At 38.6% G+C, this 15,364-nt stretch overlaps 1 protein-coding gene across 1 annotated transcript; it reads right to left on the bottom strand.

Annotated features, from left to right (window-relative positions):
• Window positions 1-6,543: 6,543 nt before the first annotated feature.
• LOC309543903 (olfactory receptor 10AG1-like) lies at window positions 6,544-7,290 on the bottom strand (the record flags this gene model as incomplete). The annotated part of the gene is made up of 1 exon (XM_082276317.1): window positions 6,544-7,290. The coding sequence occupies one exon, from the start codon at window positions 7,288-7,290 to the stop codon at window positions 6,544-6,546; it is 747 nt and encodes a 248-aa protein (XP_082132443.1).
• Between the last annotated feature and the right edge of the window lie 8,074 nt (window positions 7,291-15,364).

Below are 15,364 nucleotides of genomic sequence, written 5' to 3' on the forward strand. Positions count from 1 at the left end.
ATATATATATATATATATATATATATATACATATATTGATATATGTATATATTGATTGATATATATATATATATATATATATATATATATATTTTTTTTTTTTTTTTTTTTTCATAAATTTTATTTAAAAAGTTAAATCTGATAACAGTCAAGTCAAATATATTTATCAAACAGAAGGACATTTGAAAAGGAAGAAAAACATGGAAGTACAATATTTGTAGTCCAAATACATGAATGTATTACAACATTTTGATAACAAGACCATAAGAGCCGGTTCACACTACCGCGTCCAGAAAGTCGCCCTATGAAGGAGCGACTTTTTATCGCTACTTTAGCGTGACTTTGAAGAGACTTTGAAGAGACTTAAATGATAGGCGAGTGGGGAATGCCTGGGTAATCTTTTTCTTCTTCCTGGAAAGTCTGATCACAGTCGCTTGAAAATAGATAAGGATCCGACTTAGAGGCGACTCCCATTGAAGTCTATGTGCACAATTCGGATAGAGGTCGCATTGAAGTAGTACGGGAACCTTTTCTGAAGTAGGAGCGACTTCAGTAGTGCATATTAAGACGGCTCTCATTCATTTACATTGAATTTGTAATGACAAGCGACTTGGGGCGACTTGAGGTCGCACGATTCGCGTCCCAAGTCGGAGTAGTGTGAACCGAGTCTTAATGGTTAATTTGAAAACAGTTATTCAAACAAAGTGTTATGAATATTATCACAAATAAACAAGGCTTCTTTTTTATTCCTGCTTGGGAATGAGAAAAGAAAAGGATGTAATCTCTTCTAAAGATCTTGGGTCAGGAAATTCTGGATTACTATATGTGAGCATGAGGAATAACGAGGTCTAGATAGAGGAGAGGAGGAAAAAAAAAAGATAGAAAGAAGAAAAGAAGAAAAAAAAAGAGGATCTAGTAATTATTTTTCTGTTTTTGAGGCAACTAGTAAAACTAATATTGATGGAAATGTTGGACAAATTATTAGCAATGTTCTGCCAATCTGAGAGGTTCAAACAAAATTATAGATCTAGTTCCCACACTTTCAAGTGGGGAAGAATATAATGGAGATCTTTTAACAGGTTATAGACTGTAGAAATGCATCTTTTAGACCAATCCCTCAATCTGCAGGACATCTTAAATCTTGTCAAGGTAGGTGGTCCAGTTAATGAGCAAAGTTTAGTTTGTATGAAAGATATAATTTGATTATAGCTAAAGGATTTAGAGGAAGGCATATGGGGGTATCTTACAAAATACTTTGATGTGTGTGGCGTGTCACCAGGAAATCACCAATCCATATGAAACCTTTATTCAGCCACCTTAAGAACTGCTGTGAATGTAATGCAAATTCATTGTTACCAAACACTGGAGCACTGAAGCTAAGGGGGTGTGAGGAGAGATTAGGGGTCTCTGAGCTCTCTGCCTTTCCCAAACAGTGAGCAAATAGGATAAGGTTGGGCACAAGGTAGCAGGATGCATCCTGCTAGGAATTTACATTAAAGCCCCAAATGGGCAGCAAGGACACAATAGTACTTCAGTCTCAACCCAATGAGGTTGAGGCCCCATTGCAATAGTATAAGAAAACTGAGGAAACACTCCAAGAAATGTGATAGGGGGCATGGTAAGTATTTTGCAGATGACATTTTTTTGTCACAAGGTTTTGAAAAAATAAAAATATTAAATAAAAAATAAATTTTAATTTTATTTCTTTATGTTCCAAAAACTCGTGGCAACAAATGGGATCTACAAAATACTCCCCATGCCTCTTAGCAAATACCTTGGAGTGTCTACTTTCTAAAAAGGGGTTATTTGGGAGTGCTTTCTACTGTCCTGGCATTTCATGGCCTCCAAAACAGTGATAGGTAGCCAGGAAGTTAAATCAGGAAATAACGCTCTTTGAAAGCCTGAAGGTGGTCATTGGATTTTGGGCTCCTGCACACGGCTAGGCTGCCAAAAATGCTCTCACATGTGGTATCCCCATACTCAGGAGAAGTCATTTAGGGGGTGTTTGACCTGTCCTTGCATTTTATGCCCGACATTTGAAGCTTTTGCCACACATTATATATTTTTTAAAGCATAGGTCATAGAGAATAAAATGGTGGGTGTTGCAATTGTTTATGTCACACAGTGTTTGTGCAGCAGTTTTTAAATTGCAAATTTTTGGGAAAAATACACATTTTTGAATTTCAATGCACAAAAACACAAGATATTGACCAATTGTTTGGTGAAATATAAAACATGATGTTACACTGTCACAGTGTAAGTAGATACTGAAAGATATGCTTTAAAATTGGACACACCCGTGCAACAGTGACAAACTACAGTACGTACATTTTTAATATCCATAGGCAATTCTTTAAAAACCTTTTGATTCACACAGGCAGTCTAGTGATAGAATTACTGCCATTGAGCCATTGATCTGACATTCGTGGTGATACCTCACACGCATGGTGCAATTGCTGTTTACATACCGACATGGGACAGATGCCTGCATTCACCTTTATGAATGAGCACAGGGGGATGGGGGTGTTTATTTATTTTTTTACATTTTTTATTGCTTTTTTATTTTCACACTGTCCCTTCCTTTCTTTTTTTTATCACTTTTATTGTTATCACAGGGAATGTAAATATCCCCTGTGATAGCAATAGACACTGACAGGTACTTTTTACTGAGACATCTGGGGTTTGACTCCAGATCTCTCATCTGCCCTTAAAGCATCTGATCACACCAAGATTGGTGTGATCAGATGCTTTCCTAATTTAAAAATGGCGTTGTCTATATCCAGCAAAACCAAAGTGATGAGATGCTCATTGCTTCCGGTTTCTTAGACCATAGAAATGATTGGAGTCATTCTGGTCTCTGATCGGCTCTATGGTAAGAAGGTGGAACCACTGGCTACATTCTTGTGTTCCCCAGTGGGATAGGAGATCCCGAGAAGTGGCGAGGGGAGGAGGATGCCCCCTCCCGCTGCTTGTAAAAGCAATCCAGCAGCTAATTAGCTGCCAGGATTGCTTTTACAAGAAATCCAACCGTCGACTGGAAAAAAAAACATTACTTGGATAATGCCTGCAGCTGCAGGCATCATCCGGTATAACCATTCAAAGTCCAGCAAAGTACCAGTACATTGCTGGTCCTCGTTGAACATATTTTGCATGTAACATTCTTTTTTTCATGCAGCCTGTGAGATGAATGAAAAAAGAGAACCAAACAGATTTCTCTATTCACATCTATCAATGCGGATGAAGAAATCTCTGTGAAAAAAAGTGAAAAAAAAAATATGCCGAAGCATAGAAGTGATCCGCCCACTGACCACCCCAGGCCCCTTATGCTTGGGCATATACATTCTTTTTATAACTGCAGATGAGAACTCACCTACTGCAGCGCTGCAATCACTAGCATATGTATTCTAAGAGCAACACTCTGTTGCTGTCAGAATAAGCAGATCAGTGCTGCAGCTAAATGGTGTTCCTGCAAAGCAAACAACAATGGTCAACATTAAAACACTGTAACAATGGAACTCAATAAAGCAACAACTTCTTTTTTGACTTTTTTATTTATTCACTTTTTTTTTTACTTTTCTTTATTAATAACTCAATAAAATACCTTTTTTGTTATTGAAAACTGTGCCCAAAGGAGAAGAAAAATATATATGCCGAAGCATAGGAGCGATCCGCCCACTGATCACCCCGGGCCCCTCATGCTTGGGCATATACATTATTTTTTTAACTGCAGATGACAAATCTCCTCCTGCAGGTCTGCAAGCACTGATGTATGTATTCTGAAAGCACACCTTGCTACTCTCAGAATACAAAAGTCAATGCTGCAACTGAATGGCGTTCCTGCAAAGCAAACAACGGTTAACAAAAAAACACAGTTGAAATGGAACTCAATAAAACAACAACTTTTTTTTAATTCATTTTTTTTTAACCTTTTTTTTAACTTTTGTAATTTTTATTGTTTTGTTTTTTTTTACTTCTTTTGTAACTTATCAAAACTATACCTATTAACTTTCCAGCATCTGATTTTAGGATCTCTCAAAATGTGATAGCAAGTTTCCTGACTATCTAACATCTTTACAGACCCTTGTGTGCTAGTTGCATGCCCTAGACTGTGCTGTGTTGTACCCTATACTAATACTCAAATAGTGTGTGGTAGCAATGGAAGTAGTCCTTGATGTAGAGAACAGATTGGCCAGGACAGTAGGGACAGAAAAAGCAGGTGTTTCTTCCTATTCCGTTTCTGCTACAGACGCAACATCTTAGGGGTGGCCTTTGGGTTGGAGCACCAGACAGGACTTCAGGAAAATGTCTCTCATGCAGCAGGCATCTGGATTTGGTGTTTGGGCCACAGCACCTTCTGGATACAAAAGGGCTGTCATGATATCTCCATGAAGTTATAGAAAGGACCCACTTCTTCCTGTTTTTATGTAAATTACAAAAGTGATATATAAAGCCAACTGAAATAAATAAACATACAATCTTGTGTACCAGTGTCTGACTTTGTGGGAAACTAAATATGGCTTCATCATTGTATTGTTGAAGTCCACCCCTCCTATGTTAAGTTTATAGTCGTGGACACAGAGAGGTTTCTTAACAACACCAGATGCCGTGCTAATTTGGACCATACCATACCATGGTGTGGGGTCGTTTTTCAGGGGTTGGGCTTGGCCCCTTAGTTCCAGTGAAGGAAACTTCTAAGACATCAGCATACCAAGACACTTTGGACAATTTCATGCTCCCAAATTGTGGGAACAGTTTTGGGATTGCCACTTCCTGTTTCAACATGACTGCTCACCAGTGCACAAAGCAAAGTCTATAAAGACATAGATAAGAAAGTTTGGGATGAAGGAATTTGACTGGTCTGCACAGATCTCTGACCTCAACCTGATAGAACACCTTTGGGATGAATTTGAGTGGAGACTGCGAGCCAGGCCTTCTCATCTAACATCAGTGCCTGAGTTTACAAATGCACTTATCAAAGAATGGTCAAATATTCTCAGAGACACACTCCTAAACCTTGTGGACAGCCTTCCCAGAAGAGTTGAAGCTGTTATAGCTGCAATGGATGGGCCAACTCAATATTGAACCCTACGGACCAAGACTGGGATGCCATTAAAGTTCATGCTCATGTAAAGGCAGGTGTACCAATACTTTTGACAATATAGTGTGTGTGTGTGTGTGTGTGTGTGTGTGTGTGTGTGTGTGTGTGTGTGTGTGTGTGTGTGTGTGTGTGTGTGTGTGTGTGTGTGTATATATATATATTCACACACAAACAGTATCTCACAAAAGAGAGTACACCCCTCACATTTTTGTAAATATTTTATTATATCTTTTCATGTGACAACACTGAAGAAATGACACTTTGCTATAATGTAAAGTAGTGAGTGTACAGCTTGTATGACAGAGTAAATTTGCTGTCCCCTCAAAATGACTCAACACACAGCCATTAATGTCTAAACCGCTGGCAACAAAAGTGAGTACACCCCTAAGTGAAAATGTACAAATTGGACCCAATTAGCAATTTTCCCTCCACGGTGTCATGTGATTCATTAATGTTACAAGGTCTCAGGTGTGAATGGGGAGCAGGTGTGTTAAATTTGGTGTTATCGCTCTCACTCGCTCATACTGGTCACTGGAAGTTCAACATGGCACCTCGTGGAAAAGAAGAGGAATGCAAGGTCTCCAAAATCCACCAGCTCCATGATGTCATCAAGGAGGAGTGGAAGAGGACTCCAGTGGCAACCTGTGAAGCTCTGGTGAACTCCAAGCCCAAGAAGATTAAGGCAGTGCTGGAAAATAATGGTGGTCACAAAAAATATTGACACTTGGGACCCAATTTGGACATTGTCACTTAGGAGTGTACTCACTTTTGTTGCCAGCAGTTTAAACATTAATGGCTGTGTGTTGAGTCATTTTGAGGGGACAGCTAATTATACAATGTTATACAAGCTGTACACTCACTACTTTATATTGTAGCAAAGAGTCATTTCTTCAGTGTTGTCACATGAAAAGATATAATAAAATATTTACAAAAATGTGAGGAGTGTACTAACTTTTGTGAGATACTGTACATATATATATATATATATATATATATATATATATATATATATAAATAAAAATAAAATATACCTGCGCCCCTAGAAAGCAGCGTACTCCTAACTCCTGGTAGGTTAAAAGGTATAAAAATGATTAAGGGAGTCGCGCTAGATTATGATAGGGCAACTGGACAATACATATATAAAATACATAAATCTGTCAGGACCATGTAATAAACATATGAAACATGTATAAAAATACACAAATATATCTTTTAGAACACTGTGCAGTCCCCTTTTATGGTAGGTGATCCAACCAATAATCACAATAAAGTTCATATATATATATATATATATATATATATATATATATATATATATATATATATATATATATATATATATATATATATACTGTATATGTATACAAATATATACATATATAGTATGGGAAAATTATTTATTTATGTTTACTTTTCTATCATATTGAGATTTTTATTTTAAAATATTATGATTTTATTTTCTCAATAGCTTTTTTAAAATCCTTGTTCCTGAATGTGTATATGATCGGATTAATCAATGGAGTCATCACAGTGTAAAACAGAGAGAGGACCTTGTTCAGCATATCTAGTTGACCTTTTGTTGGAAACAAATACACAGCAATTAGCGTCCCATAAAAAATGCACACTACGGTCAAGTGAGAGCTGCAGGTGGTGAAGGATTTTTTTCTTCCTGTAATTGATTTAATTTTAAGGATAGTTGAAACAATATAGATATATGATATAACAATTAACACAAATGGAGCTATGACAAATATGTAACATACTACATAGGTCTGAATATGAACCCATGAAGTATCGGAGCAGGAAAGCTCAAGTATGGGTTCATAGTCACAGAAGTAATGATGAATGATGTTTGGTCCACAGTAGTATAAACTGAACAAGGGTGCGGAATCAGCCAATGTCATTGTAAAACCTAGTAGCCAAACTATAATCAGTGATTTAATGCAAATTGATTGGTTCATTAAAGAGTTGTAATGCAGGGGCTTACAGATGGCCAAATACCGGTCATAGGACATCACAGTCAGTAGAAAGCACTCTGAGACCTCAGCATGGGCAAAGAAGAAAAACTGGATGAAACATCCAGCAAGAGACATGGTGCATCCATCATGTAAGATGATATAAAGAAGGTTGGGAAGAATATCTGTAGACAGAATTATATCAAGCAATGATAGTTGGGTGATGAAGAAATACATGGGAGACTGAAGTGTTTTACACAGATGAAATAAAACCACAATAAAAAGATTTCCAGAAATAGTAACACAATATATGAAAAACAGCACCAAAAAAAATAGAATGTTTATGCTTTTTATATTTGGCAAACCTGGTAGTACAATATAGGTTACGTTATTGTGATAGCCCATCTGGTAAGAGAACATAAAAATACATAAAAAGTTAGGTTTTAACTATAAGAAAATCTACTGTGTTCAATTTCTCACAATTCTGGTGGAGGGCAAAACAAAAACAACATTTTATCTGACATTTATACTTTCAATGTTATTAGAAACTTTTGTTAATATGTTAAGATCCAGCTGAGTTTTAACCTTTCTGCATAATTCTGTGTTATTTGTAAACCATTGGTCATATTACTCATCTTTGTATCATCAGCAAAAAGACACAACTTACCCACCAAACCTTTAGTTATATCACTTACATAGAGATTAAATAGAACAGGACCTAGTACAGATCCTTGTGGTACACCACTAGTGACTGCTCTCTGTTCTGAGTGAACCCCATTTACACCCACATTCTGGTATCCATCACTTAGCCAACTGCATATCCACTGAACCACCCAAGGGTTAAGTCATAGCTTCTACAACTTTTGTATTAGATCATTATGTGGAACTGTATCAAATGCCTTGCTGAAATCAAGATATGTTATGTCCACAGCACCCCCTTGTCCAAAACATTGATAATGTTCATCTATAATAGTCTGCCTTACATACCTATAGTGGTTACGGTCCAGTGGAACCAGTTAAAAAAAAAACGCAGAAATTTTGCCTGCCAATGATTATCCAAGATTCCATTTTAAGAAGATTTTTTTTATTTTTCCAACATTTTTATTTAGATGTTCATTTCTTGGACTTAAAAGATTCTTCAATGACATCTTTAGCCTGGGAGTCCTTGCCATAGTCCTTGACAACAACAGGACAGCAAACCAACCACTTTGCGAGGCTTTCCTTCCCCATCAATTTTACAAAGGCCGACCCATCCACCAATCTTTTTGCTGTCTCAAAGATTGATCTGATGCTCAGCCCAAAGTGCCTCAACCAGCTTCATGTACATTGGTTCATCACAGTTGGAAGCCAATACACAAAGATGGGTTTGGCGTTTGTCAAGAGCCTTGGCAGCTTCGCGAATCCCAAGAGCCAAACCATCATGTATAAGTGTTTAACTTCTTGGAGAGCGGAAGTGCCTTCTTTAGTCATCCTCGATGTCTAATGGATGTTGGGCGTTACTCCACCAATCTGCTCCACAGCATAAAGGAAAGACCAGGAGTATAGGGGCTAGACTATAGTATCACTTCAGGACCACCCACTGTATTTATACTGCGGCAGGGTGATCCGGCTGTACATGTACGTGATTTTATGCAGGGTTTTTTTTTTGGAGCGCGCGCATGCTGCCGTCAGAGCGCTGCTCTCGCTGTGATTGGACACAGCGGGAGCCAATCAGCAGATCCAACGGCAATGATCGTTCAGCAGAATTATAGAACAGTGGTCTGCCTATGTAAACAAGGCAGACCACTGTTCTGTCACAGAGGAAGAGAGAGTTCTTGTGTTTCAGCTCTCTCTTTTCCTCTAGTAAATCCCGTTCCCCCACAGTTAGAAAGCACTCCCTAGGAGCACTCTTAACCTCTTGATCACCCCTAGTGTTAACCTCTTCCCTGCCAATTCCATTTATACAGTAACAGTGCATATTTTTAGCACTGATCGCTGTTAGGGATGAGCTTCGAGTTCGAGTTGAGGCTAAGTTCGACTCCAACATCGCTTGTTCAATCGTTCATCGAATGACGAACAAATGTGCTTCTTTGCGAGAAATTTGACATCCCATAATGCACTGCGCGTGTGCCGCGCTTGCAGCAATTTATGTGATTGGCCAAAAGCTTGCACCCTGACCTCATGCTTTGGCCAATCAAATGATCTCTGCTATGATTGGACTAAAGGCAGGCTGCCTTTAGCCAATCATGGCTCAGGGGCCAAGTACACGCCCCACACTACATAAAGGCTGCTCGCGCAGATGCAGCATGTAGTGTGATTGTGTGGGCGAGGAGACAGAGAGAGGAATGCGTTTAAGGCAGGGCGAGAATAGCTTTTTTTGGAGTTTGTCAGACAGTGCAGAAAGGCATTCCTAGCAGTGTAGGGAGGGACAGGAATGTGTTTGAGGTAGGGAGAGAATTGTTTCTTTGCAGTTTGTGAGACATTCCCAGCAGTGTAGGGAGGGAGAGAGATTTGTGCTTTTACAAGTTCAGAGATCAGATAGTGAGATATATTCAGTAGTGCAGTAGGGCTATCAATTACATCATATCAGGTCATTGCGTATACTGTATACCCATTACATCTTTCCCTATCTATAGGGCAATTGATTACATCATACCAGTGAGAATATTGTTAATCGGTCACTTGCGTACATCCTATAATCAGCACATCTTTCCCTATCTATAGGGCTATTGATTACATCATATCAGTGAGAGTATTGTTAATTGGTCACTTGCGTACATCCTATAACCAGCACATCTCATCTATAGGGCTATTGATTACATCATATCAGTGAGGCCCCGTTCACACTGGTGCGATCCGACTTCCCGGGGCGACCTCCGAGGTCGCGGTGCGAGCAGCGCGCCGCGACCTCGGAGCGGCCGGCACGGACTTCATAACATTGAAGTCTATGACGGTCGCTCCGGGTCGCCCCAAAGAAGCTCCGGGCCCTTTTTCTAAGTCGGAGCGACTTGTGTCGCTCCTATTAGAACGGGTCCGCAGCGTCCCTATGGAAGGCGACCTGTGAGGCGACCAGGTCGCCTCACAGGTCGCCCCAGTGTGAACGGGGACTGAGAGTATTGCTAATCGGTCAGCTGACTTTTATCAAAATTAACCAGTCTTGGATCAAAAGGAGCTATCAAGCCCCTAATGCTGATATAACTGACTGAATTTGCTAGGGGTCTGCCATCCCTTGAAGACTGCATATGCTGCCTATTCTATTCCTCTACCTTGATTCTGCTAGCTTCCAACAATGTTTTTGGTTTAGGTCACTACCAACCCCCAAGGCCTAATTTTTCTGCACCTGTATGACAGGTGCATACAATTTAAATGTCATATGTCATTTTTAACAGCAGGCCCTATCCCTGTGCCCTGCTAACTATGAGGGGTTAAAAATTTGGGGGAGCATACCCATGTATTTCTAAAGCTGCTGCAGCTATGAACCAAAAGACATGTATATTAAAAAAGAATAGCGCGCAAATGCAAAAGAAATTACTACCAAATCTGAAGACAATCCATAAATAAAAATGGGGATTTGGTCCCACCATATGGCCATATCGTGCTCAAGCCCACTACTGCGTCAAAGTACCCCATTATCAGTGGGTCCTACACTATCCATGAAAAAGAGATGAATCCAGCCTTTCTAACCCTTATGTATTCGGTCTGACCAGACTATCGAGGTTGAGCAACCCTCCCCACCCCCCCACACACACCTGTACTCAATCAGTGTCCACCATCAAGTGGATATAGGAGGAGTCCCCTGTAGTGCATTTGCACATCTTTCCCAGCAAGGAGTATTATCTCCAAGGGTTAGAAAGGCTGGATTCATCTCTTTTTCATGGATAGTGTAGGACCCACTGATAATGGGGTACTGTGACGCAGTAGTGGGCTTGAGCACGATATGGCCATATGGTGGGACCAAATCCCCATTTTTATTTATGGATTGTCTTCAGATTTGGTAGTAATTTCTTTTGCATTTAAGAGTAACTGTGAGAGCTTGGTTATGGTGTTCTGGCACCACTAACACCAAAGGCTCAATTTTTGGCACCTGTATGACAAGTACATGCGATTTCAAATTTGTATGGAATTCTTACCACAAGGTCCCATTCCTGCGCCCAGCAAGAGTAACTGCAAGGGCTTGGGTACAGTGTTCAGGCACCACCAACAGCAAAGGCCACATTTTTGGCACCTATATGACAAGTACATGCAATTTCAAATTTGTATGGATTTTTTAACAGCAGGGCCCAGTCCTGCGCCCATCAAGAGTAACTGCGAGGCCTTGGTTAAGGTGTTCAGGCACCACCAACAGCAAAGGCCCAATTTGTGGCACCTGTATGACAAGTACATGCGATTTCAAATTTGAATGGATTTTTTAACAGCAGGGCCCATTCCTGCACCCAGCAAGAGTAACTGCGAGGGATTACGGTGTTCAGGCACCACCAACAACCAAGGCCCAATTTTTCTGCACCTGTATGACAAGTACATTTGATTTGAAATTTGTATGTCTATTTGTATACATTTTTTTTAATTGCTACATGTTCCCCAGGTCAGAACCTGGAACCCAATACACTTTTTTTGGGCAATAACTTGCATTTAAGCCTTCAAAATGAGGCCATTTGAATTTTGAGGTTCAACTCCCTTAGACTTCAATGGGATTAATTTATTCAAAATAACTTTTCCTCTTTTCAACGTGTTCTGGTGCGAACCAAACCGGGGTATGTTCGGCTCATTAGTAATCACTGTATTGGTGTCCCTGGTCCCCAAAAAGTGTCACTTAAATGTCAGATTTTTCCACCCCAATGTTGCAGTCCCGCTAAAAATCACTGATCACCACCATTTCTAGGAAAAACAATAATAAAAAAAAAAAGTCCAAAAAATGAATTCCAGATTTCCACAGGTTGAACTGGTTGTACTTGTTTAACAATAATATCCGCGCTATGGAGAAAGGATAGTATATGTATGTATTAAAAATATTAAAAATGGCTGCTGCCTACCCCTAAAATATAGACCATAAGGTCAATATTAAAAATATGTCTGAAATTCGGGTAAATCAATAACTCATGTACAGAAAAAACATTTCATATATACATAAATACATTTAAATATAAAGCGCAATATGAAAAACAGTGTATCATACAAAACATATATATTTTCTATAAATACAATTAAATAAATGTAAAAATATAAATATAAAGTGGGATAGTGCAAATACCAGTGCGCATACCACCAAACTATATCTACTATGACGACTGGTTGTACTGTTGTCTTTATTCAACATCAACTACTATGTAACTATGTATCCCATTATTTGTAGACGCTATACATTTTGCACAAACCAATCAAAATATACTTTTTAAGATTTTTTTTTTTTTTTACCAGAAATATGTAGCATATTGGTCTAAATTGATGAAAAAAATAGATTTTTTTAAAAAATATTATTGGGAATATTTTATAGCAGAAAGTAAAAAGTATTTTTGTTTTTCAAAATTGGGGTTCTTTTTTTGTTTATAGCGAAAAAAAATAAAAACCGTAGAGGTGATCAAATACCACCAAAAGAAAGTTCTATTTGTGGGGAAAAGAAAGCCAAATTTTATTTGGGTACAGCATCGCACAACCACGCAATTGTCAGTCAAATCAACACAGTGCCGTATTGCAAAAATATGGCCTGGTTATTAAGGGGGTAAAACCTTCTGGAGCTGAAGTGCTTAAAGGAAGGAAGAAAAGACATCAGATAGTCAGGAAGTTGAATAAATAGACATTGGCAAGTAATACTATAGATACAAAATGTATGGAATATTATAACATGACACTGAAGCAGGAAAGCTCAGATTTCAAATGTATAATACATAGTTACATATAGTTACTTAGTTACATAGTAGGTGAGGTTGAATAAAGACAATAGTCCATCTAGTTCAACCTGTGTAGGTGTGTGTGGCCGTAATCATCTCTCATACCCCTGAATGTTCTGATTCTTGAGATGTACGTCTAAGAGTCTTTTGAAAGCCACCATACTTCCCACAGAAACCACCTCTTTTCAGTTGAGTTCCGATGCACATTATGGTATAATAATTGGAATTGGGTGATGGAGAAAAGCTATACATCCACCTATCCGGCTTCTAACTAGTACACTGTTTAACTTTCTACATCAGCTTATCCCCCCAAAGCTATTACCTTTTGTATCAATTGACTCTCCCCCTTAGATTGTAAGCTCTAATGATCAGGGCCCTCTAAATCCTGTTGTACCAAATTGTATTGTAACTGTGCTGCCCATCTTCATTTTATAAAGCGCAAACTGTTGCACTTTATAAATCCTGTATTGTAATAATATTAATAATAAAAATACATCTTACACTTCTACAGTTCTTCATAGGTATGCAAACACAAAACAGGCATTCTATGATGTGTCTGTGTTTTAATTTATCTTCAAGCAATTGTTACATACTGCACCTCAATTCCATGTGCATTTTTAGGGATGATGTCTGGATGTATTTGTTTGCTTTGAAAATCCCCATCAAACAATGTCAGATCAGCCATGAAATGTTTTAGTGGAAATAATGTACCATTTGCAGTGACGTGTTAGTCTTGGTTACTTACTGAGTTGATATGAAACCCTTTTATACATTTACTCCTCCTTGGTGGGCTGTTTTTTTGCATTGCTAAATACATCTGAGATAATAATCTTTTAGGAATATTTTATTTTAGATTGTATATCTCCTGACACACACGCTTTATCAATCTTAAATTGAAAGCAGTAGGGAATCCATGTTTATTGTTACAGATTTTATCCACTCACCTATTTTCTACCATTATCTCTGCACATTTGTAAAAGGACAATATTGGTTGTTTACTGTGTGATATGTTATTATTAATATTTTGTAAAATTAATATTATTTATCTATAGATATAGACAATTGAGTACTGTCCCTGAAACTTTTTTTTATTTGCACTAACATACAATTTTTCAGGACAAGCTGTTGGTGTATGTCCCCTTCATCAAGGTCCAAGCAGTGCTGATTCAAAAAAGATTTCACAAAAGAATCTCTAAGCCAAAGGAAAAAAAAAAAGAGAAAACCAAACAAACATAAACAAATGTAACTGGCAATGGTAATACAACTAGCATAGTGAGATAAGACAGAGGGAGAGCTATAGACTGGGAGGGGGTGGGTGATAGTCACAGAGGGGGTCGTAAAACTGTAGAATAATGAGTAAGGAAACCCATATTTAAATGTAGGCCGTTATTTTTTGTGTTAAAAAGTATCGTTCTTAATTCAAAAGTTTTCCTTTCCTGGATAGTTCTGAAATTACTAAAGAACTAAAACATTGAGGTCCTCTATTGTGTGGTCCGGTTGTGAGAAATTAGGTCTCACTAGGAAAGGAAAACTTCTGAATTAAGAATGATACTTCTTTTTGACACAAAAAATAACGTCCTAAATTTAGATATGGGTTTCCTTAAAGCTGAGTTCCGGCCACAGAATCGTTTTTTTTTTTTTTTAAATACTTCCCAAAACAGTTATCCACCGCCCTTCATAAATCCGCTAATCCGGTTTTAATATTTAAATAATAGATTGACAATCATTAAATCTTACTTTATAAAATGTTTGCAGAGCACCGCCATCTTTTTGCTGGTCACCCGAAGCCGCTGTGTGCAAATATATGCCCTGCTTCCTCTTTCTAGATGGAGGGGGCCGATGAATGTAGCGCGAAATCTCGCGCATGCCCAGTACTATGCGATCGGCATAGTATAGGGACGCCTATCATCGCGTTATTTCCTGTTTGCAAATAACGCGATGAGAGGAGCGGCTGGCCGCCTTCGTCACTGCCCATTGCATCCTGGGAGTGATGACTAATAGCTCCCAGGACGCATTGCGGGACAGGAAGTGATGGTGCGGGCCGCGGCCGAGGAGGGAGGAAGTTGAAGGAGAGGTGAGTATATTTTCTTCTGAAACAAGGTAAGTAAAAAAAAAAAAACAGGAATATCCAATTCTTTTACAGGTGACAATAAGGAAGCGGATGCCACAAAATCTAAAGTAACGATTTTACATAGTTACATAGTAGGTGAGGTTGAATAAAGACAATAGTCCATCCAGTTCAACCTGTGTAGGTGTGTGTGGCTGTAATCATCTCACATAGCCCTGAATGTTCTGATCCTTGAGATGTACGTCTAAGAGTCTTTTGAAAGCCACCATACTACCCGCAGAAACCACCTCTTGTGGTAGAGAATTCCACAATCTTGTAGCCCTAACAGTAAAGAACCCCCCACGTTGCCTGAGGTTAAAACGCTTCTCCTCTAATCGCA

The sequence above is a fragment of the Pelophylax lessonae genome (genome assembly GCF_965119305.1).
Source record: "Pelophylax lessonae genome assembly, contig: HAP1_SCAFFOLD_501, whole genome shotgun sequence".
Taxonomy (NCBI): Eukaryota; Metazoa; Chordata; class Amphibia; order Anura; family Ranidae; genus Pelophylax; species Pelophylax lessonae.